The sequence below is a fragment of the Pelophylax lessonae genome (genome assembly GCF_965119305.1).
Source record: "Pelophylax lessonae genome assembly, chromosome: 3".
NCBI classification, from domain to species: domain Eukaryota; kingdom Metazoa; phylum Chordata; class Amphibia; order Anura; family Ranidae; genus Pelophylax; species Pelophylax lessonae.
The window spans coordinates 129,112,558-129,136,560 of NC_138770.1; the positions used below are offsets into that span (position 1 = coordinate 129,112,558).

At 36.5% G+C, this 24,003-nt stretch overlaps 1 protein-coding gene across 1 annotated transcript; it reads left to right on the forward strand.

The window, feature by feature from the left end:
- The first annotated feature begins 10,693 nt into the window (after positions 1–10,693).
- On the forward strand, positions 10,694–23,858 carry OSR1 (odd-skipped related transcription factor 1). The gene is made up of 4 exons (XM_082252573.1): positions 10,694–11,037; positions 15,558–15,625; positions 18,860–19,558; positions 23,362–23,858. The coding sequence occupies exons 3-4, from the start codon at positions 18,915–18,917 to the stop codon at positions 23,495–23,497; spliced, it is 780 nt and encodes a 259-aa protein (XP_082108699.1). The 5' UTR covers positions 10,694–11,037; positions 15,558–15,625; positions 18,860–18,914; the 3' UTR covers positions 23,498–23,858.
- Positions 23,859–24,003: the final 145 nt, after the last annotated feature.

Genomic DNA, 24,003 nt, shown 5'->3' on the forward strand with positions numbered 1-24,003 from the left:
TATATATGAATTATCATCAATATTCATCATCTTTTTTATAGTACCTTATCATATTTGTCATACAAAAATAATATAAATAATAATCATATTTTTAATGTTAAAAATAATAATATTATTTCAAATAATAATTATAATAAACGTTTAAATGAGTTATTGCATTTCGTGAATATTTGTATTATTTTATTTAAATTGTTCTTTTTTTATTTAATTAATTTCTCTTTTTATTAATTTCCTTATATTTTTGTTACTTTGGTGTTGCTATGATTTATGCATTTTTTTTCTGTAACAGCCACCCCACAACAATATATCGTTTTTTTTAACAGATATACACCCCCCAATTTTGCTATTACAATAAAAATTTAGACACATCATAATTCGCATCTCTCTTAACATTTTTAATTACATTTATTTGATGTATTAAAATGAAAAATATTTGAAAACAAGATGTAAGTTTTTTTTTTTGTAATTTTTTTAATGTGTACATAAAAAGAAAACAACATATTTGCCGAATTTTTCTCGTTCTACAAACATAAAACAAAGTCACGGTATTTGGATTCTTTATTTTCAATCACCCGTGTCAGCAAGAACAAGTGTTAGTTCTTGAACATAGTAAGAAGAAGAATGGAATTAACAAAGAATCCTCAGTTCGGAAATATAACATGTGTGGCATTAACTAATATTTATGTAACGACTGTAATATACAAACAAGCAATTGTAAGCTGCAATAGGACGGTGTATATTTAATTATAATGTATACAATTTCATTGTATTTGGAGAGTTTACAATTACTCCTTTTTTTTTTTTTCCTATGTGTATTCAATTAGCTTTCATGTTTTATTGACTTTTACAGCACACAAGGGTCACAGTTACACGTAAAACGTGTGTTATTCGGCTAAACTAAGCGGACCTAAAAATAGAACAGGAATTCTGCAGAGGAACGTAAAGAGACAATGCGGATATTTTATAATTGTCACCGCAATTGTCCAGTAGGGGGCGCATTGTCTTCATGATTGGGAGACAATACAGTTCTCAGTTTGGAGTAATTACACAGCAGCGATGAAACACAAAGCAGACCTGGGGTGTGTATTGAGTGTGATATGCAGGGCAGGCGTGCACTTGTTTATAGTATGAATATATATGTATATATTAAACCATTTATAGAAACGTTTTTTTCACTGTGAGAAAGAAGCTGTTGAATCAATGTTTTAATAAAAAATGGTGCTCTGCCTCCCTCCCTTCTCTTGTCTCAATTCACAATTATAGCTCGATGTCTGCCGGAAGTAAGGAGTTAATAATGTCCTGGGATGGTAGATGTCATTGTTTTGTGTAGTAGTCACACTGTAGCAGACAGCTGAGGATACACATCCTAACCAGGCTTAGATTGTGTCTGGTAGCTGCACTGGTGACACCACTATTGTCCCCCTGTCATTCACAGCTGTGGGTGACACCTGGATCTCCATTGTACATTCACAATACACAGGAGGACAGCGGAGCCCTAGAGTGTCCACATTGGTAACAAAAAGAAAACATTAATACAAGAGAGGGCAAAGATTATGAAGAGAGAGGAACGAAAAAATAAGGGTGACAGAGAGACAAAGAGAAAAAGAACGATAAAAGAAGAAAGAAAGAAAGAAAGAAAGAAAGAAAGAAAGAAAGAAAGAAAGAAAGAAAGAAAGAAAGAAAGAAAGAAAGAAAGAAAGAAAGAAAGAAAGAAAGAAAGAAAGAAAGAAAGAAAGAAAAGGAGGAAAGAAGGGGTAAAGAGCATGAAGGTAGAGGAAAGAAAGAAAGAAAGAAAGAAAGAAAGAAAGAAAGAAAGAAAGAAAGAAAGAAAGAAAGAAAGAAAGAAAGAAAGAAAGAAAGAAAGAAAGAAAGAAAGAAAGAAAGAAAGAAAGAAAGAAAGAAAGAAAGAAAGAAATTCTAAGAGAAAGTAAGAAGAAAGTATTGTTCCACATACTATGTACACATAGAAAGAAAGAAAGAAAGAAAGAAAGAAAGAAAGAAAGAAAGAAAGAAAGAAAGAAAGAAAGAAAGAAAGAAAGAAAGAAAGAAAGAAAGAAAAGGAAAGAAAAGGAAAGGAAAGGAAAGGAGGAAAGAAGGGGTAAATAGCATGAAGGTAGAGGAAAGAAAGAAAGAAAGAAAGAAAGAAAGAAAGAAAGAAAGAAAGAAAGAAAGAAAGAAAGAAAGAAAGAAAGAAAGAAAGAAAGAAAGAAAGAAAGAAAGAAAGAAAGAAAGAAAAAATAGAGGATAGAAGAGGGGGGTAATGGCTGACACGCTGAAAGAAAGTGAGGAAGGAAGGAAGGAAGAAAGAAAGAAAGAAAGAAAGAAAGAAAGAAAGAAAGAAAGAAAGAAAGAAAGAAAGAAAGGAAGGAAGGAAGGAAGGAAGGAAGGAAGGAAGGAAGGAAGGAAGGAAGGAAGGAAGGAAGGAAGAACCGACTCTTGCAAATTAGTACTGAAGCCAAATTACACTGATTCGCACAATTCCTTTCACTCCAAAAATGTTAATGTCACTTTCAGGTCTTTGGTGGGCCCTCCCATTCCCCCTTCTTGCCCACCTATAACCACCAGCAAGTCAGTGCTCTCAGTGTCACCAGTTATAGTGCAGTAGGGTGTCCTGTGTCCTCTCAGTGCACATCAGCATTATCTATTACAGACCATTTACTAATTGCCGGTTATAGGTACTAATTTTCTGTATTTCACACATAATATGTTTATAACAAAGCACAAGAACACGTCATTTTTACTATTATAATTTTTTGTTTTTTGTTTTTAATCTGGTTCTACACCCAAACAGCAAAATATGTTTTGTTAACCTTGTCTGGTCCCTTATGTCCCTAGCGCTACACCTTACCAAAAAAGAAAAAAGGAAATTAATAAACCAATTTTCCCCTATAATAATTTGTTTAGAACACTTTTTACATATATGTGTAAATAAAACAGGTATGTGTATGGGAACTCAATACAGAATATTTTTCTTCTCTTTAAAAAAAAATATTTAACCCCTGAAAAGCCCTTAGTCCACATTCTACGCCCATAATTATAGGGTGAAATGATATACCAGAAATAAAAGATATTGCACACAAATAACATATCTGTACAAATTAGAAATCTGTGCCCGGTGTATTGTATTACTGCACTGGTAATACATAATGGATAATTGTGAGTTTCTTTATAAAATACAGAGCAGTGTATTGTTGTATATTAGGTGCCTCTATAGATGGGTTGTCCTCACATTACTCCCTGGAAGGTTCTGTCCCTGGTTATCACTATTCAGCAGCACTTTCCGAAGGTCACAGTTGGGACATTTGGCTCGGTCACTGTACTCAGTTCAGTCATCACGATGTATAAATATGTCAGTACTAAGAACTAATGTTTTTCTCCAGGCAGGGACTACCCGAATCCACACAGTATTGATACTGTATTGATGCAGCAAGCTTTCAGTGACACAAGGGGACCGGTGAGATGGTGGCTGTCACTTTAATATCAGGGTGATATAAGTGCAGCAGTGTACTTGACTCAGCCCCTGTGATCTCTGAGTTACACAGGTGGATCGGTGAATAAGGCTGCCAATGTGATCTCTGAGTTACACAGGTTGATCGGTGAATAAGGTTGTCAATGTGATCTCAGAGTTACACAGGTGGATCGGTGAATAAGGCTGCCAATGAGATCTCTGAGTTACACAGGTTGATCGGTGAATAAGGTTGTCAATGTGATCTTTGAGTTACACAGGTGGATTGGTGAATAAGGTTGTCAATGTGATCTTTGAGTTACACAGGTGGATCGGTGAATAAGGCTGTCAATGTGATCTCTGAGTTACACAGGTGGATCGGTGAATAAGGCTGTCAATGTGATCTCTGAGTTACACAGGTGGATCGGTGATTAAGGCTGCCAATGTGATCTTTGAGTTACACAGGTGGATCGGTAATTAGGGCTGCCAATGTGATCTCTGAGTTACACAGGTGGATCGGTGAATAAGGCTGCCGATGTTATCTCTGAGTTACACAGGTGGATCGGTGAAAAAGGTTGTCAATGTTATCTCCGAGTTACACAGGTGGATCAGTGATTAGGGCTGCCAATATGATCTCTGAGTTACACAGGTGGATCAGTGATTAGGGCTGCCAATGTGATCTCTGAGTTACACAGGTGGATCGGTGATTAAGGTTGTCAATGTGATCTTTGAGTTACACAGGTGGATCAGTGATTAGGGCTGCCAATATGATCTCTGAGTTACACAGGTGGATCGGTGAATAAGGCTGCCAATGTGATCTCTGATTTACACAGGTGGATCGGCGAATAAGGCTGTCAATGTGATCTCTGAGTTACATTGGTGGATCGGTGAATAAGGTTGCCAATGTGATCTCTGAGTTACAAAGGTAAATCAGTGAAACTAACTCTGCCAATGAGTTACACGGGTGGAAAAGTGAATAAGGTTTTGTTAATGTGATCTCTAAGTTACACAGCTAGTTCAATTAAGTAGGTTCTGTTAATGTGAGCTCTAAGTTACACAGGGGGATCAGTGAATAAGGCCCTGTTAATGTGATCTATGAGTTACACATGTGGATCAGTGAATAGGGTTCTGTCAATGTCATATTTAAGCTACAGGTGGGGATTAGTAAATAAGGCTATGGTAATGTGACCTCTAAGTTACACAGATGGTTCTGTCAATGTGATCTCTGCATTACACTGGTGGATCAGTAAATAAGGCTCTGTCAATGTGATATCTGCATTACACTGGTGGATCAGTAAATAAGTCTCTGTCAATGTGATATCTGCATTACACTGGTGAATCAGTAAATAAGTCTCTGTCAATGCCATCTCTGCATTACACCGGTGGATCAGTAAATAAGGCTCTGTCAATGTCATCTCTGCATTACACAGGTGGATCAGTAAATAAGGCTCTGTCAATGTGACCTCTGAGTGACTGAAGTGAACTAAGTCCAATCACTGGTAATGACCCAAGTGCAGTGGTGAACAGTGGCTCAGTTATTTAATGAATGACACATGTGCAGGGTGGGTATAGCTCTGTCAGTTTAAATTCTGGATGACCCAGATGCAGCAGCAACAATGACTCAGTTTATATGATCTCTGAGTTACATAGATCCAGCAGTAATTGTGGCTTAATCACTACAGGTGATCACTACAGATACCGGTGAATAGAGCTATTTATTGGCACTTTTCCACTGCAAGTACCGGCTAGTACCGGCTCGGCTCTACTCGGCCCTGCTTGGCCCGGTTTGCTTTTCCACTGCGGTACCGCATGGTATAGTGTCGGAACGGTTCGGTACGGTACGGTATAGGTTTGCTTTTCCACTAAAGTAGTACTAAAGTTAAGTGGGTGGGATAACAACGGGGTGGGTGTGATTCTCTGACCAATCAGTGGCTAGTAGTGACTGCATGCATAGGATTGTGGGATATGGTACCAGTTTGGTACCTGTTGGAACCACAATCGAGTAGGTACTGTTTTTTCAGAGCCGTACCGTACCGTTCAGTTCCATGCAGTGGAAAAGCAAACCTATACCGTACCGTACCGTACCGAACCGTTCCGACCCTATACCATGCGGTACCGCAGTGGAAAAGCACAAAAGCGTGCCGAGCCGGTACGGTTCTATGCAGTGGAAAAGCGCCATAAGTTTCATCTCTGGGTGATCCAGATACATCATAGAATGTGGCTCAGTCTATATGATCTCTGAATTAAATAAAAAACAAAAGTGAATGTGGCTCAGTCTGTATGATCTCTGGGTAACCCAGGAGTAGCAATGAACTTGGCCTGTCACTCTGACCTCTGAAATAGGTCCAGTGGTGATGAACATGGCTCAGTCACTGTAAATAATGACACAGTTGCAGGGTAAGAAAGACTCTGCTTGTATGATTTCTGTGTGACTCATGAGCAGAGGTGCACAAGATTTGCATGTGACCTCTGAGTTAAGAGATCCAGTGGTGAACATGGCTCTGTCTCTGTTATATATGACACAGGTGCAGGATGAATAGGGCTCTACTTGTATGATTTCTGAGTGACCCAGGAGCAGAGGTGCACATGGCTCAGTCTATTTGATCTTTGAGATACATAGATCCAGTGGTGAACATGGCTCAGTCACTGTGATGAATGACACTAAGGCAGGGTGAAAAGGGTTCCATCTGGATGATCTCTAGGTGACCAGAGAGTAGCAGTGAACTTGGCTCAGTCATTGTGATCTCTGAAATACCTAGGTTCAGTGGTGAAGTTGGCTCAGTCACTGTGATCTCTGAGATACATAGTTCAGTGGAGAACATAGTGACAAAGGTCACTGTGATTTTTGAGATACATAAGTCCAGTGGAGATGGAGAACAGACCTTTGTCATTGTGATATTTTTTAGATACATAGCTCCAGTGGAGAACATAGCTTTGTTGTCTTTGTGATTTTTGAGATACATAGATTCAGTGTAGAACATGGCTTTGCCACTGTGATTTTTGAGATACATGGTCCCAGTGGAGAACATAGCTTTGTCACTGAGATTTGTGAGATACATGGTCCCAGTGGAGAACATAGCTTTGTCACTGTGATTTTTTAGATACATGGTCCCAGTGGAGAACATAGCTTTGTCACTGTGATTTTTGAGATACATAGGTCCAGTGGAGAGCATAGCTTTGTCACTGTGATTTTTGAGATACATAGGTCCAGTGGAGAGCATAGCTTTGTCACTGTGATTTTTGAGATAAATAGGTCTAGTGGAGAACATAACTTTGTCACTGTGATTTTTGAGATACATGGTCCCAGTGGAGAACATAGCTTTGTCACTGAGATTTTTGAGATACATGGTCCCAGTGGAGAACATAGCTTTGTCGCTGTGATTTTTTAGATACATGGTCCCAGTGGAGAACATAGCTTTGTTGTCTTTGTGATTTTTGAGATACATAGGTCCAGTGTAGAACATAGCTTTGTCACTGAGATTTGTGAGATACATAGGTCCAGTGGAGAGCATAGCTTTGTCACTGTGATTTTTGAGATAGATAGGTCTAGTGGAGAACATAACTTTGTCACTGTGATTTTTGAGATACATGGTCCCAGTGGAGAATATAGCTTTATCATTGTGATTTTTGAGATACATAGGTCCAGTGGAGAACATAGCTTTGTCACTGTGATTTTTGAGATACATAGGTCCAGTGGAGAACATAGCTTTGTCACTGTGATTTTTGAGATACATGGTCCCAGTGGAGAACATAGCTTTGTCACTGAGATTTGTGAGATACATGGTCCCAGTGGAGAACATAGCTTTGTCACTGTGATTTTTTAGATACATGGTCCCAGTGGAGAACATAGCTTTGTCACTGTGATTTTTGAGATACATAGGTCCAGTGGAGAGCATAGCTTTGTCACTGTGATTTTTGAGATAGATAGGTCTAGTGGAGAACATAACTTTGTCACTGTGATTTTTGAGATACATGGTCCCAGTGGAGAACATAGCTTTATCACTGTGATTTTTTAGATACATGGTCCAAGTGGAGAATATAGCTTTATCATTGTGATTTTTGAGATACATAGGTCCAGTGGAGAACATAGCTTTGTCACTGTGATTTTTGAGATACATAGGTCCAGTGGATAACATAGCTTTGTCACTGTGATTTTTGAGATAGATAGGTCTAGTGGAGAACATAACTTTGTCACTGTGATTTTTGAGATACATAGATCCAGATGAGAACATAGCTTTGTCACTGTGATTTTTGAGATATAGGTCCAGTGGTGAGCATGGCTCAATCACTATGATCTCTGAAATATCTAGGTTCAGTGGGAAAGCTGGTGTAGTCACTGTGGGGGAATTACTAAAATGGGAGAGTGCAAAATCAGGCATAGCTGCGCATGAAAACCAATCAGCTTCCTGTTTTTTTGTCAAAGCTTAATTGAACAAGTTTAAGTTAGAAGCTGATTGGCTACCTTGCAGAGGTGCACCAGATTCTTAGTGCTTTAGTTTAAGTAAATCTCCCCCTGTGATCTCTGAGATACATAGGTCCAGTGGTGAACATGGCTCAGTCACTATGATCTCTGAAATATATAGGTTTAGTGGTAAAGCTGGTTCAGTCACTGTGATCTCTGAGATAAATAGTTCCAGTGGTGAACATAGCTCTCTTACTGTAATTTTTTAGATAGGTCCAGTGGTAAACATGGCTTACTCACCTTGAATTTACAGAATTATAGGTCCAGTGGTGAACATAGCTCTGTTACTATCATTTTTAAGGATACATATAGGTCCAGTGGTGAACATAGCTCTGTTTTTATCATTTTTAGGGATACATATAGGTTACTATCATTTTTAAAATACATATAGGTCCAGTGGTGAACATAGCTCTGTTACTATCATTTTTAGGGATACATATAGGTCCAGTGGTGAACATAGCTCTGTTTTTATCATTTTTAAAATACATATAGGTCCAGTGGTGAACATAGCTCAGTTTTTATCATTTTTAGGGATACATATAGGTCCAGTGGTGAACATAGCTCTGTTACTATCATTTTTAAGATACATATAGGTCCAGTGGTGAACATAGCTCAATCACTGTGGTTTTTGCGATACATAGTTTCAGTGGTGAGCATGGCTCAATCACTGATGACTGACACAGGTGCAGGGTGTATAAGGGATCTGCTTATGTGATCTCTGGATGACCCAGGAGCAGTGGTGAACTCAACTCATTCATTGAGCTCTCCCACACAGGACACCTCTGAGCTGTTCCATTCTAGTAAGAATGATATTACACAAAAGTTTCCTGCTCGAAGCCGAGGACCAGGCAGGAGGATACAGTTGCGGATCAGGTTTCTTCAATAAGAGGGAAATCAAATTGCTTCAAGTGGACTTAGTGGCTTGGGACCATCCCAGAGCTCTGCGGGGACTGCAGATCATTACAAACATTTCGTCCCTTATTATATCCCGTTCGCATCAAACTAATATTTCAAAGTGCAGAACAGAGGGTGGATCAGTTACAGATGTGAACTAGTAAATCTAATGTGTCATGTAATGTCTATGGCTTCTTTCAATGTCTATGTACAGAGCAATACAAATCATGAACAGATGTGACTCCAACCTGCGCCCTGCAACTGCTGGAGAACTACAAGTCTCATTCTTCCATGCACGCATGAACTTGTAGTTCCCCAACAGCTGGATGGGACAGGTAACCAAGGCGCTATCATTACAAGCAACTCAGTACACATTGCATGCAATAAAGGAACCACAACTTTACATTAAATATAAGCAAGCAAGAAAAAAAAAAACTGTATCTATCTATCTCTTATATGTATATGTATATGTATATGTATATGTATATATATATATATATATATATATATATATATATATATATATTTATTTATATACTGTGTGTGTGTGTGTATATATACATATATATGTATATGTATATATATATATATAATACTTATAATACTATAATAATACAGTACTTATTTTTGTTAATTCATTATTAATACAGCCTATATTCTGCTCTGAATAACTTACAAAGCCCTGTCTGTAAAAACAAAATAATTTACTATTATTTATATTGCCTGTATTATCATTGTTATTGAAGCAGCACACGTTGTGCATGTACTTTAAGACTATTATTATCTATGAACATAGAGGAACCCTTATAAAGGACACAGTAATAATATAGCAAAAATTAAATAGCTTGAAATATCATCCTATTTACACATTGAAACTCCAGCGTTATATGGTCAAAAATCACTACACTATACAAAAAATTAGCACCACACTACATAAATGTATGCCTTTGGATAAAAGCATTGGTAAAGATATATCCTTGATATTTAGGAGGTAAAATATTTTTGAGATATAACTATCTATTCTATCTTTCTTTCTTTCTTTCTTTCTTTCTTTCTTTCTTTCTTTCTTTCTTTCTTTCTTTCTTTCTTTCTTTCTCTCTCTCTCTCTCTCTTTCTTTCTTTCTTTCTTTCTTTCTTTCTTTCTTTCTTTCTCTCTCTCTCTCTCTCTTTCTTTCTTTCTTTCTTTCTTTCTTTCTTTCTTTCTTTCTTTCTTTCTTTCTTTCTTTCTTTCTTTCTTTCTTCCTTTCTTTCTCTCTTTCTTTCTCTCTCTCTCTCTCTCTCTTTCTTTCTTTCTCTCTCGATGCACATATATATATATATATATATATATATATATATATATATATATATATATATATATATATATATACATATATATATTACGATACAAGTACTTTCATATGTCTGTTCATGCCCTAAAATGTTAGCACAGGTATTTTCACTCGCTGTGAATTATTTGTTGTGATCATTCCATTTGCTCAGACCCAGCAGGTCATTTTTACTTATTCCCCAATAATAATAATAATAATAATATATGAGGATTTTAGTCCCTAAACTTCCATGTAGCATACAATTATTTAGTTAGGATTAAGTGGCATTGAGAAAATAATGCTGTCAGTATAAAAGTTTCATGTATCATTGCCAGTATATAAGATAAAGCATATGTGCTGTATTTATAACTTTATGTTCATAGTGAGTTTTCAGGTTTTTTGTTTGGATACTATAAATCTGTGATTTCACCAGTGTGTGTGTCTGTCCTGCTGTGTTGTAACTACAAGTCCCAGCAGTGAGTTGCAGCACTCGGCAGGTTGCTCGCATCTGCATGGGCATGTTGCAGACACAGACATATATATGAGAACTAAAAGCTCTCCACTTCTTCTCTGTTACAAACTCTTGGGACTGAGCAAGGGGCTGGCTGGGCTGACCTCCTGCGCATGCGCGCTGGCTGCTTAAAATAAGGAGGCGGCTGGCAGAAAAAGTTCAGTTGAGTTGTAGAAAGTCTTGCTGGAAGTCACAGAGCAGCAGCAGCTCTTGGAGAATGACTTTGTGGGTCACTTGAGAGCTTGGATGTGCAGCAGCGAGCCCGGCCACCAACAGCAGCAACTGGGGGAGCTGGGACAGAGCATGACAGCTGGGAGCCCCCAGAATATTACCACTACAGAGACAGCATTTGTGATTTCACCACCTCTTACCTTCCAGCCAGCCCTGACATTAGGGGACATCATACCTGATCCAGGTAAAGCTGCCTTTACATTGGCTCCTGTGTGTGCACTTTATATATTGCATTTCTGCACTGGCTTCTATGTTTTATACATGGCGAAGTTTAGTTTTCTGCTATTTTCTTGCATGCATGCTATAGCTGGGGGAGCTTTACAGCATCCATTGCTTTTCAGACGTGCGGGTAGCTGCCCTTTCTTCTTTTTCCATATTCTAATCTCAGTTTATGGAAGCCATTTATTAAAGGAGTAGTTTTCTGTACTAATAAATAAGATAAAGCCATGTTTATTATGAATATTTAATCCTATGCACAGAAGCTCAGAAAACTCCGGTTTGTCTAGCACATAACTAGATGATGTAAGTGAACACATATTCTCCTTATTCACTAAGCTAAACTAACATTCATCCGGCAACATGAACATTCTCTGCTGCTATAGTAAATCAGCCCCAAAGACAGGATTTGGAGTGTTTTGCAGTCACTGGGCTAGTTGTTGTAGATGTGATACATTTCAGATGTCTGCCTGAACAAGACACGGATAGTATAAAGGAAAAGGAGGGATTTTTGACTTGGAAAACTTTGATGATGAGGTTCCTAAATGCAGTAAACAGTAAATATTTAATAGCATTCAATGCAGAGTCAGTTATAGTAATGAGGCTTGAGGAACAAGCACCTGTATGTGTGCATTATCAATAGTATATGTGTATAATATGTAATATAAATCTTTTAAAATACCTTCAACAGTTGTAGAATTAAAGACAAGCTACTAAACTACTACTATGTGGTACTACATTCTACTATGTACAGGTGCATATGCACAGTTCTAAGAAAAATAAGTTATTGTACTGTGGTTTTGTAAATAGGCAGGCAGAGTATATCTATTAGCAATGCTATATATATATATATATATATATATATATATATATATATATATATATATATATATATATATATATATATATTTACAGTCTTGTAGAAAGAACCATTATGAAGTCATTTTATGTACCCCAAGATAGTGCATGCAATTCATCATCATTTTAGCAGTGATGTGCATTGGAAGTACTCCAGTTATGAAGGGATGAGTCTCTACGGTCATATGTCCAGGAGGTCATCATCCTCTGCACTGCTGAATAATATGAGGATGGGAATGACAGTAAGCTCTTGCTCATCAGAAATACTTTTACTTTTTTTTTAGCTTGATGCAAAGGTGAAACAACCTGCATGCAACATATTGATTTACCAAAAGAGCAAGCTGCAGAATAATATTTGAATATGTGTAGGATGAGTCTTGTGCTTATTAGACAAGACTGGTAATAATATACCTAGCAGTAGAATACTCACTGACCCAAAAAAGGTCTCTAATGCTCAATGTAATCATCATCTTCTCACAAGTGGATGTCTAGTTGGTTCTAGGGTGACTCTAACCTTGGTTTAAAAGGTGAATGCATGAAAAAATATATCCACCATTAAAATGTGCACTTACATGAATATGGGATTTTCATGAGATTCTTTTTTATGGGACTCTCTCTCTCTGGACACATATATATATATATATATATATATATATATATATATATATATATATATATATATATATATATATATATATATATATATATATATATAAAATAAAATGTGGGTGACTATATTATAATATTGATATATTGATGTATATTAATGACTATATTATAATATTAATGTATGTATATCATATATATATATATATATATATATATATATATATATATATATATATATATATTAGATAGATAGATAGATAGATAGATAGATAGATAGATAGATAGGTAGATAGATAGATAGATAGATAGATAGATAGATAGATAGATAGATAGATAGATAGATAGATAGATAGATAGATAGATAGTTAATCTGGTTGAAAAGTCCATCCAGTTCAACCAAAATATATATAATATTATAGGAATTCTAAGTTGTTGGGAAAAATGACTTCTATGTATAAATCTTCCCTGTATTTTAAATGTATATTATATTATGTATATTTAAATGTATATTATATTATTGAATTTAAATTAATATGCACTTGCATTTTCTATCTATCTATCTATCTATCTATCTATCTATCTATCTATCTATCTATCTATCTATCTATCTATCTATCTATCTATCTATCTATCTATCTATCTATCTATCTATCTATCTATCTATCTATCTATCTATCTATCTATCTATCTATCTATCTATCTATCTATCTATCTATGTAAACTCTGACTATAGTAGATGGTGTTTGTGTCTGTGTTGGTTGCTTTGTGTCACTTTGAATTGAGCTCATAATCAGTCTGATTTGTACAATAGCAGATTACACACCCCATGCAATTAGCCTTGTGATTGATACTTTAAAAGTTTCTCCAAGACTACAAGCCAAGGACTGGGGATGAAAAATAGCTCAATTTTCTATGGAAAAAAGGAACTCCTCTCCTAGATAGCCTGTACACAATGGCAAGTGACCGTTTGATTTCTATTAGAGAGCCTTGTGAGGGGTCTGAGAGGCGAGGACAGATGGAGTCTTTCAAGTTTATGATCCCATTTTGCAGGGTAAATTTATCTTGGCCCGGTTTGTTTCAGCCTTGTGTCTGTACACAAGTGGTCTGCTCTCAATTACTCAGCAACCAAGCATTGTATATAAAAATTGGCCCTTTTTTTTTTTTTTATTGCTGAGGGGTAGAGATAACTCAGGCTGGATCTGTTTGAAGATTGTAAGGATCTGCTTCCATAAAGGTGATACAAGGCATCGCAATCAATGGATCCTGTATTCGGTCTTCCCAATTATACAATTTATAGACTGATAATAAGACACTTAAAAATAAAATAGAATTCATTATTTAAAAAATTAAATAAATAAAAATAAAGAAATCCAATTAACTAATTCGTTTTATATTTAAAAGGGAAAAGAAAGCAAACCTGCAGAGGAGAACATCTGTATTTTCCGCCTGACTGTTATTAGTTCAAACATCTTATTCGTTTAAATAACATTGTAACAATTAATATGTTCAAAAAATAAAGCCAATTGCATGTTTTGAAACACAAAACTTCTATAGTAAAGGTAGATTTGAATTTTTTTAATTTGCATTTTTATATAATTCCAAGACCCGTTTTCTTGTTTGCAAGAGACGAGACCCTTGCACACAAGTAAAAGTCTTAGTAAATCGTTCCCTTTTAAGATGATAATAATATACAAGTAGTACAGAGCGATAGCTACATTCTAGACTTCCTTAAACAAATACTGTGGTGTAGTTTGATAAAACATTCCTATTTACTAAGATGGAGCTGAAGGCGCCCGAATCCTTATGAATATTAATGTAGTAAATATAAAGTTACAGGTATGTAGCCTCCAGAAAGTGGTGGAAATTTGCTGAGTGATTCTACCACTGCTTGTCTGTCATTGATCCATATTAGGAAAACGTTTTTTTATGTGTTATATTATGGAGGTGGCAACAGGTTTGGTTCTCTTGCAGTGTTCCAATTCGGAAAAATAAAAGTATACCTAGAAATCCGCACTTGCTGGTAGGGTCAGCATAGGAATATAGGAGTTAGCAAAACTATTACAAGGGAGAAAATCACTTAAAAGGAACACATTTAGAATAGTTTTTAGCTAGAATTATACATAGTTACATACATAGTTTGTGAGGTTGGAAAAAGTCATCAGTCCATCCAGTTCAACCTATGATGTGTGTGTGTGTTTGCTGTTAATTCTCAATGATATAACAGTAACAATGTTTTGCTTTATTGATTAGTATCATGGCTCATTACATAGAGCAAGCACACAGAATAAGTATACTTATTTTCAAAAAAAGTGACTGTTATTATCGGTTGCTTTTAATGAGACATGGGAATTACAGCCACAGAGGGTAAAATAAAGATAATTAACGTCCAATAAAACGCAATGAGCTGAATTCACAAAGCTTTAACACAAGGATAGCGACCTTTATTTTATTCATATGTACACTGTCATGTTTCTATTCCTATTGGACTCAACTGAAAATTACAGATTTTTTTTTTTTTTGAAAGATAAGTGTCCTTATCCTGATAAGTCAGCTGAGTATGTATAAGGAAAAAGGAACTGTGATATTAAAAAAGGAAATGTGTTTATAAATCCAATGTGTGATACAACTATTTCAGACGTGAAGTGACACTGTGATTTTGTAATATCGTTCTGATGTTCATTGCTTCGGTAGCTGATATGGGTAAAAGAACAATTGTATGTACTAATTAAAGGGTTTCTGTGCCAAACCTTTTGCCACCCATGAGTTGCTGATTTATTGAAGGTCCCTGATGATTTTAATGTATACAAATTTATTTTTTTAATCAGTTATTTTTTTAAATGGTTGTTGGGGGATAAGATCTACTTTAGCTTAAAATAGATTTTACATTTTGTTAATTCATCCTTTTAATGTAGACCAGTTTAGGTAAACCAGAGCAAATAATGTTGTCTGTCCAAATATGTAGCAGTAACTGAAATGTTTGTACTGAAATCTTCTACATCAGTGTTTCTGTCTTCCCCCTAGGTGTTACAGAAGAGGCAGAGAGGTGCCTAGTGGGTCATACATCTGTCCAGAGACCAGTCCATCCTCAGGTAGGATCCCTCAGTATTATTGTCAGCACTTTGCCAATCACTGATCCAGCCTTCTCCAGGGAGCTATGGGGCAAAGTCTGTACTATATAGGCTTTCCACTCTTCTCCTATCCATATTCTTGTATCACAATCAGCTGCTGTGTTCTGGAAAATGCTCAGAAGTTTATATTTATATACCACTAGTGGATAACATGTTTATGATACCAACTTAATTTGTCATATGAGAGGCAGGGCCATTGTTTTAGAGCAGATCACAATTATTTTGTACATTTTAAATTATTGTTGCCATTGCCCAGTACTAAGCAGTGGAAAATTAGTGGATGTGGTCTTATTTATTTAAACTCTAACAGTAAAACAATTGCAGGTTCTGAACACTGCTAATAATAATTCAAAATGACCACAAACTGACAGCATTTGTTATTGCATAGTGATATTGATGTGGACACAATGGGGTTGATTTACTGGAGAATGCAAAATCTGGTGCAGCTCTGCATAGAAATCAGTCAGATTCCAGGTTTTTGTCAAAGCTTAATTGAACAAACTGAGGTTTAAAAGCTGATTGGCTACCATGTACATCTGCACCAGATTTTGCACTCTCCAGTTTTAGTAAATCAACCCCAGAGAGCATCTGAGAAATATGCTACTATGTTAACTGCTGCAGGGCCTGCAACTCTTTTATTTTTGGTTGACCAGTGCTATAAAATATGGTTTACTCAAAAGAACTTGCGTTAAGCCATAGAGAATATGTCACTTAAACATGTAACATTATATATAAATATATATTAAATAATTGAATCAATAATACAAACATATATATATGTACTACATTACATAGATACATATGTTTTTTAAACACACAACATCTCTCTCTCTCTCTCTCCCTCTCTCTCTCTCTCTCTCTCTCTGTCTCTCTATCTCTCTCTCTCTATCTCTCTCTCTGTCTCTCTCTCTCTTTCTGTGTATATATATATATATATATATTTTTTTTTTCAATATATAATACATTACATAGATTACATAGATATATAATATGCCATTTAAACATATTAAACATATAATTTATCTCTCCAGCTCTCTTCTCTCTCTGAATATGTATATATATATATATATATATATATATATATATATATATATATATCTGAATCAATAACACACACACACTTATACATACTGTATGTATATATTTAAATTATAATACATTACATAGATAATATGTAATTTAAACATGTAACATAACTCTCTCTTTCTCTCTGTCTGCCTGTCTGTTTCTCTCTCCCTATATGTAACCTGAATCAAGAAAATACACACATGTATATATTTATATATATTTATTCGCTTGTTACGCACGCATAAAACAAAGCTGTCATTTATTAAAAACAAGGTTTCAGAGCTCACCTTCTGCAAGGTTTGACCTGTGCTTGCTTCCTTCTGCGTTCAGACTAGCTTCTTAATATATATATATATATACACACATACATATACATATATATACACATACATATATATATATATACACATACATATATATATATATACATATATATATATATATATATATATATATATATATATATATATATATATATATACATATATATATATATATATATATATATATATATATATATATATATATATATATATACATATACACATATATATATATATATATATACACACAATATGTAAATATATACAGTATATAAAATTCAGACTTTTCCTGTCTACTAATTATTTATGAAAGACACACTGTTAGCACCGATGGCAGACTGTGGAACTTAATTGTACACAGTTGGTTAGCTTTCATAATTTTGAACCATGTTGATATTGGGGGAGGTAAAATCGAGTTCAGCTGTTGTTCAAATCACACTGCAGTACATTTCTCTGTTTATATTTATAAAGTGCTTTTTTTTTGTTTTTTTATTTTATTCTTACCCTTTAATTCTTTCCCCCCTTATTCTGTTGCTTTGTGCCTATTTAGTAACATTGGGCATCTATACATTTAACTGCAATTAAATCTGAAAAATCTTCTAATTGTTTGGGAACATATTGGTCTGTGTATGCTAAAAGCAGTGCAATATATAACAATATATATTAGGTATAAATCAATTCTTATTATACATGCCTTTTATGTATCTTTTAGGCTCTTTGCAGAGCTACACTAGGGTCCTGTTTTACTGCTCTTTCGGGCAATGCAAGACTATTGGGTTTACTAAAGAAGTAGATAACTGAAACTTTGCAAAGTGAATGTTTACTTAGCTTAGTTAGTATGGTAAAGCTCACTTTAGTTTACATACCCAAATATGCTCCGCAGAAGTAAAAAATGTGGGCATTTGCTTGTACATAACTGAATAACTAAAGTGAATACAAATTCACCTTATTTCATTACACTGCAAAATTCTCTTCTCCTTCAGGAAATCAACTCTTATGAGTTGGCCGACTAACTGAAAACAATGCACTCCCTATGTGGATCATATCTTATCCCAGCAGGAATGAAGACCAATTACAATGGTCAACCTACTCCGCCTCTAGTGCCTAATCTACAAATCTCTAAATTTAACACAATGGCCAAAAATGTTGTAGAGCAATCACATAAAATATGAAAGTCACATAGCAAAACATACATTAAACTTATCTCTAATTTCAGATAAATTCTGTGGGGTTGATATACTTAAGCTGGAGAGTGAAAAATCTGGTGTAGCCATGCATGGTAGCCAATCAGCTTCTAACTTCATCTTGTTGTAAGCTTTGACAAAAAAAAAAAAAAAAAAATGGAAGCTGATTGGTTTATATGCAGAGCTGCACCAGATATTGAACACTCCAGTTTTAGTAAATGAACCCCAGTGATAGTTACTCAAAATATGTACTCACTGACGGAACACTGTGAGGTTGATTTACGAAAGGCAAATAGACTGTGCAAGTGCAGTTTTACTCATTTCCCCCAGAGCTTAGTGAATGTGGTAAAGCTCTGCTGATTTCCATCATCCAATCTTTTGCCATAAAAAATGCTGTTTTTTTATTTTGCCTTGCACCTGATTGGATATTCTTTACAAACTGAAGTTTTACCAAATTAACTAGGCTTTGGGGAAAACAGGTACAACTGCATTTTCAAAGTGTACAATCTATTTGCCGTTAGTAAATCCACCACTATATGTTTATTTTAATGTAAGCGTATAATGTTTTTTTGTATAAGGTTAGATATACAGTGTGTAACTGAATTTTATTTTTTGAACAGACATCTTGGTGCCATCCTGTGGAGACTCGCTAGTGAAGTTCTTCCTAGGACAACAATGGCTAGCAAAACGCTGCCAGCTCCAGTGCCTATTCACCCATCTCTCCAACTTACCAACTACTCCTTTCTCCAAGCTTTTAATGGGCTTCCAGTGCCCGCAGACCATCTCCCTAATCTTTATGGGTTCAGCGCCCTGCATGCTGTTCATCTTCACCAATGGACATTGGGATACCCAACTCTGCACCTGCCCAGGTCTTCCTTCTCCAAAGTGCCAGGATCTGCCAGCCTGATAGACACCAGGTTCCAGATCCCAGGCTTTCCACTTTTTCCCCATGTCATCCACCCTAAACATGACTCCACAAACTTACATGGCAAAACCAAGCCTAGGTTTGACTTTGCCAACCTAGCAGTTGCAGCCACCCAAGAGGACCCTTGTAAGCTAAACCAGCTGGATGGGCAGGGGTCTCCTGCAGCTATGGGAGCGCTTCTTGATGTCACCAAGCTGACTCCTGAAAAGAAGCCAACACGTGGAAGGTTACCTTCTAAAACCAAGAAAGAATTTGTGTGTAAATTCTGTGGGAGGCACTTCACAAAGTCCTACAACCTTCTTATTCATGAGAGAACCCACACAGATGAAAGACCTTACACATGTGACATTTGCCACAAGGCTTTTCGGAGACAGGACCATCTCAGAGACCACAGGTATGTGTCCACCTGTTCAGCATTAGTTATTTGTTTACTATGTGTGACAGTACTCACCGTCACTGGAAGTTAAAGACAGAGGATTAATGGTTTGAATTGCTTCAGATGTGACGGTCATATTTGCCAGCCATATGTATATATAGGAATATAAAGATTTATTCCCATTTGTCATGAAATCTGTAAAATAGCGGGGAGGGTCATTCACCAAAAATAATGTGTGTATTCAAAATGTTTAACCATAATTCTATTAAACAAAGAAGAAGCTTAATTAACAAAGGTCAATGATGTTCGTCAACCTACACAAGTCAACTAGAATTCAGTTTTGGGCAGGTTGGCTAGAAAGGACATGATACAGAGGCGTAACTAGAACCTTCAGGGCCCCGGTGCAAGAAACCATGAAGGGCCCCCTGGACCCCTGGCGCCCTGGGGCCCTTTACTCTAGTTGCGGGGTCCTTTATTACGGTCCCGCAGCGGGACCCTTTCACAAGTTCTGTAGTGGGCCCCCTTCCTGCCATCTTGGGGCCTACCCACGGTGGTTGAATGCCAGGGCCCTGTCCCAAGTGTGACCTTTGTGATCCTGGAAGTTCACCCACTGGTGTCAGTAGTTTTTTTTTTTGGTATTTTAATTGTATTATTTTTATTATTTTATTTAATTTTTTTACAATGTCACTGACTAGGACTCTGTCCATTCAGAAAAGGAAGGAGCTTGTAAATTACATATTTACCGACCCCTTCCTGGTTCTCTATTGTGACACATCCCCTGCAGCAGCCGGCAGGAGAGGGAAGGGAGCATTCTGAAGGGGGGGGGGGGCAGCACAGAAGGGGGGGGGACCAGGGGAGCACACAGGGGCCCAGAGACAGCAGAACACAAGTATACTGGATAGGAGATGTGGCGGGGGGCAGCATACAGAGGGACCAATCTCCTCCATTTTCCTCCTGCAGCTACAAAAGGAAAAAAGGAGGGCAGTGATTTCTCTACATGCTGCCCCCGCCACCCCTCCTATTCAGGTGTACAGGGGAGCCACATGGGCCCCCTTGAGCATGGGGCCCGGTTGCGATTGCAACCCCTGCAACCCCTGTAGTTACGCCCCTGACACGATATATGATAGTGCTGTGAAAAATTTTGGCTTTTCGTTTTGGCAATGTGTCCAGAGAGAACAAGCATTTATGAGCGTTGTAAAATCCCATTTCTTTATGCTTTGTGATCAGTTATTGATCACTTAACTTTTTTTTTTCCACAGAAAAAGGAGCAATGTACACCTCCTTTTTCTGACAGAATAGACATGGCAGGTCCTTGCGTTATTTAAAAATGACTAAGGATAATCAGATTCCTCATACTTCCTGGGAAGCAGCATGGCTGAGGATGGTCACCTTCACGGGAAAAACGCTTGAACAATCACGCTCAATTGTCATCATAATTGTATAGTGGATGGGTTAATGAAATATGGAAAGGAGTGCTGGACTGTGTGAACCATTTATATAAGTGGGAAAGTAATATGTGCCATTTAGCTCAACATTGTATAGTTAAAATTGAGAATTTGGGATGAGAAACATTTCAAAAGGATTTGTGTTCCAGCCCATAAAAAAACAATGTGAGAATGGACAAGTGTCAAAATGTCATATCTGCCAAAATATCTGACAGTCCTTAGCAATAGGCCTGCAAGGACACACAAATTGTGGCTGTTGGTTTATGGATGTAAAATGACCATAGTAGCGTTTTGACTAGCATTAGCGTTTTGACAATGTTTTTAAAAAAGGTTTATCCTAAGTCGTTCTTGACTGAGCACAGACCATCCAGGCCTTCATGTCAAAGACTGTTAGATCTCCCAACATGCACCACATGGACATGTTCCTCTGTTGGAAAAGGTCTTCCAAGGGTCAGATAATGGACTTATCAGAAGTTTTCGTATGTTGATTTTGAAAACTGTTTTCCGATTAGTTGTCACACACCACTGATCTTTACACTCATTTACTGCATAAAGACCAACATTCTCAGTTAAATTGTCTGGACACTAAAGTCTTTTTCTTTGTCTTTGATAAGTTTTCATTTTGTTTTTGGTATTTTAAGTATTTATTCAAATGTGCTGGTTTATTAGACATCTATATATCTATGATAATATACTTTAAAGAGGGTTTCCCAAATGGTCTTTCCATAATTTAGGTTCATTTAACAAAAACTGGTAAACTAAAGTTACTATCTGCAGTTAGTGCAATTTTAGTTTAGTGAATTGAAATGAGTAAAATATACATTTTGATTGGTTACTAGGGGGTCACCACCAGTGTTGGGGTAGTTACTCAAAAAATGTTACTAGTTACTTCTGTAAATTGTAATGAGATTACTTTACTAGTTACTGCATTTGAAAAGTAACTTCACTACTTATTACTTTACTTTCCTCTTTCTTAATGGACCGTGTAGAAGAAGATACATGACACTCTTTCTGCATAGAGTTTATTGTATAAACACAGGCTTTGGGAAACATGAGAACAAAAGCTGAAAAAACAGAATAAAACGTAAAGTGCAACAAAAATTCATAAACTTCATCCCTCTCTATTCTTCGAAATAACGATTGTATCTCACGGCTTGGGTAACAAAGGAAAGCGCTTTCCTATAGCCTAGTAAAGTAGTGTAGTTACCTCCTATAGCCTAGTAAAGTAGTGTAGTTACCAATATTAGTATTGTAACTAGTTACATTACTTAGTTACCAAAAAAAAGTAATGTAGTTACTGTAATCAGTTACTTTGTAACTAGTTACCCCCAACACTGGTCACCACACATCGCTGTTTGCAATGCCGTACTACAAACTTACTTCAGATATGAGATCCCCATTGACCTGGAATTAAAGCTAGATCTCGTATGTTACTTTTAACTGTGGTGGGAATTAGAGAGCTTTAGGAAATTTGTCCAACTCCCACCCATCTGGTACAAATTTGGTTTGTAGTAATCCAGGTTGAACTGCAATCTCTCCACAATGGCTCAGTTATCTCTACTGTAGATCTATTAGAGGCTGACAGCCTATGTTGATAATGCCACATCAACTACCCCCTGCAGGACCCCCACCCCCATCCCACACTTTTGGAACTTTAATCCCTAGCAATTTCATAGTAATAACAGAAGGACTTGTAGTTCCTTAATAGAACAACTAAAAGTTCCAGCAGATCATCTGTGGTCCCACCGACAGCCAAGTTTGTTGTTTTATAGTCATGTTTTCCATGTGAAATTTAAAGTATCAAATTCAGAATTAGATATTTCAGCTTTTGGTAGATTTTGGTGTGTCGATTCGCCATTAAAAAAAAAAAAAAAAAAAAACTCTGGAGGCCAAAACTCTATTTCCAAGTTGCTGGTGCTGCTTCTCCATGCTTTTGAAAATATGCTACTCCTAGAGGAACATTTTTCTTCATTTTAAATTTACAACCCAACAGAAAGAGAAGCTGGCCATACATTATACAATTTTCTTGTTCAATTTCCTTTAGATTTACCTACTACTATGTAGTACAAGGGCTCGCCTGGTTGCAGACAAATTGAAAGTGTTTGGGTTTGACCTCATATCATGTGGTTTTGGTCAATCTAAGAAAAATTGTATAATATATGGGCAGCCTAAGTCACCTTTATATAGGCTGTGGCATTGGGCGGGTCTGGGAACTCAACCACACAACACACCTAAAATATGTGAAAAAGAAGTGGAAATTTTACTGCCCAGCATCTATCAAGAACTGAAATATCAATTTGGGGTGAACTAAGCCTTTAATCTGCTGGTAAAGCTATACAGAACACACCTAAATATTTAACCTTTGTGTTATTTCAGGTACATCCACTCAAAAGAAAAGCCATTCAAGTGTCAAGAGTGTGGCAAAGGATTTTGTCAGTCTAGGACTTTGGCAGTTCACAAAACCCTCCACACACAAGTCAAAGAACTGAAACCTTCCAAAATTAAATGCTGAACTATATATGCACACAAAAAAAAGACTATTCTGCAAAAAAACACAAACTATTTAAATCTACTATTTTTATGTGTAAAAGTGCAAGAGGGCTTTCAACGGAACGCTTCTTCCTGTGTGTATTCCAAGAGATTTTCTGGACTGACCTTGCTTTGCTTGGAATTTAATTTAAACCAGAGACCAGCGTGAAGAAAGTGATGGCACTCACACAGACTTTATGCCAAGAGGGGGTGCTCACATCATGCCTTTCAAAAGGACTCTGTCATCCTGCGACTCTGTTGCTCTTATATATAGCAGCGTTGGCATGCATACTCCAGCGGTGGGAAAAAAATTTACAGAATAAATTAAAATTAATTGCTTGTAACAGGCTGAGTTTCTTTTTTGAGTTCATGCAACAACAGAAGCAAATATTTCAAAGTCCAGTCATGCCTTAAGAGTACATACACAGTATTGTGGTTTCGGTGATACATCTGACAACACTTTTGTTTTTAGAAGTGTGGGGACACACC

Coding starts and splice junctions, on each gene's coding strand:
- OSR1 (XM_082252573.1), top strand. CDS start 18,915: ATGGCTAGCAAAACGCTGCCAGCTCCAGTGCCTATTCACCCATCTCTC. Junction 19,559..23,361: donor GACCATCTCAGAGACCACAG/GTATGTGTCCAC, acceptor GTGTTATTTCAG/GTACATCCACTCAAAAGAAA.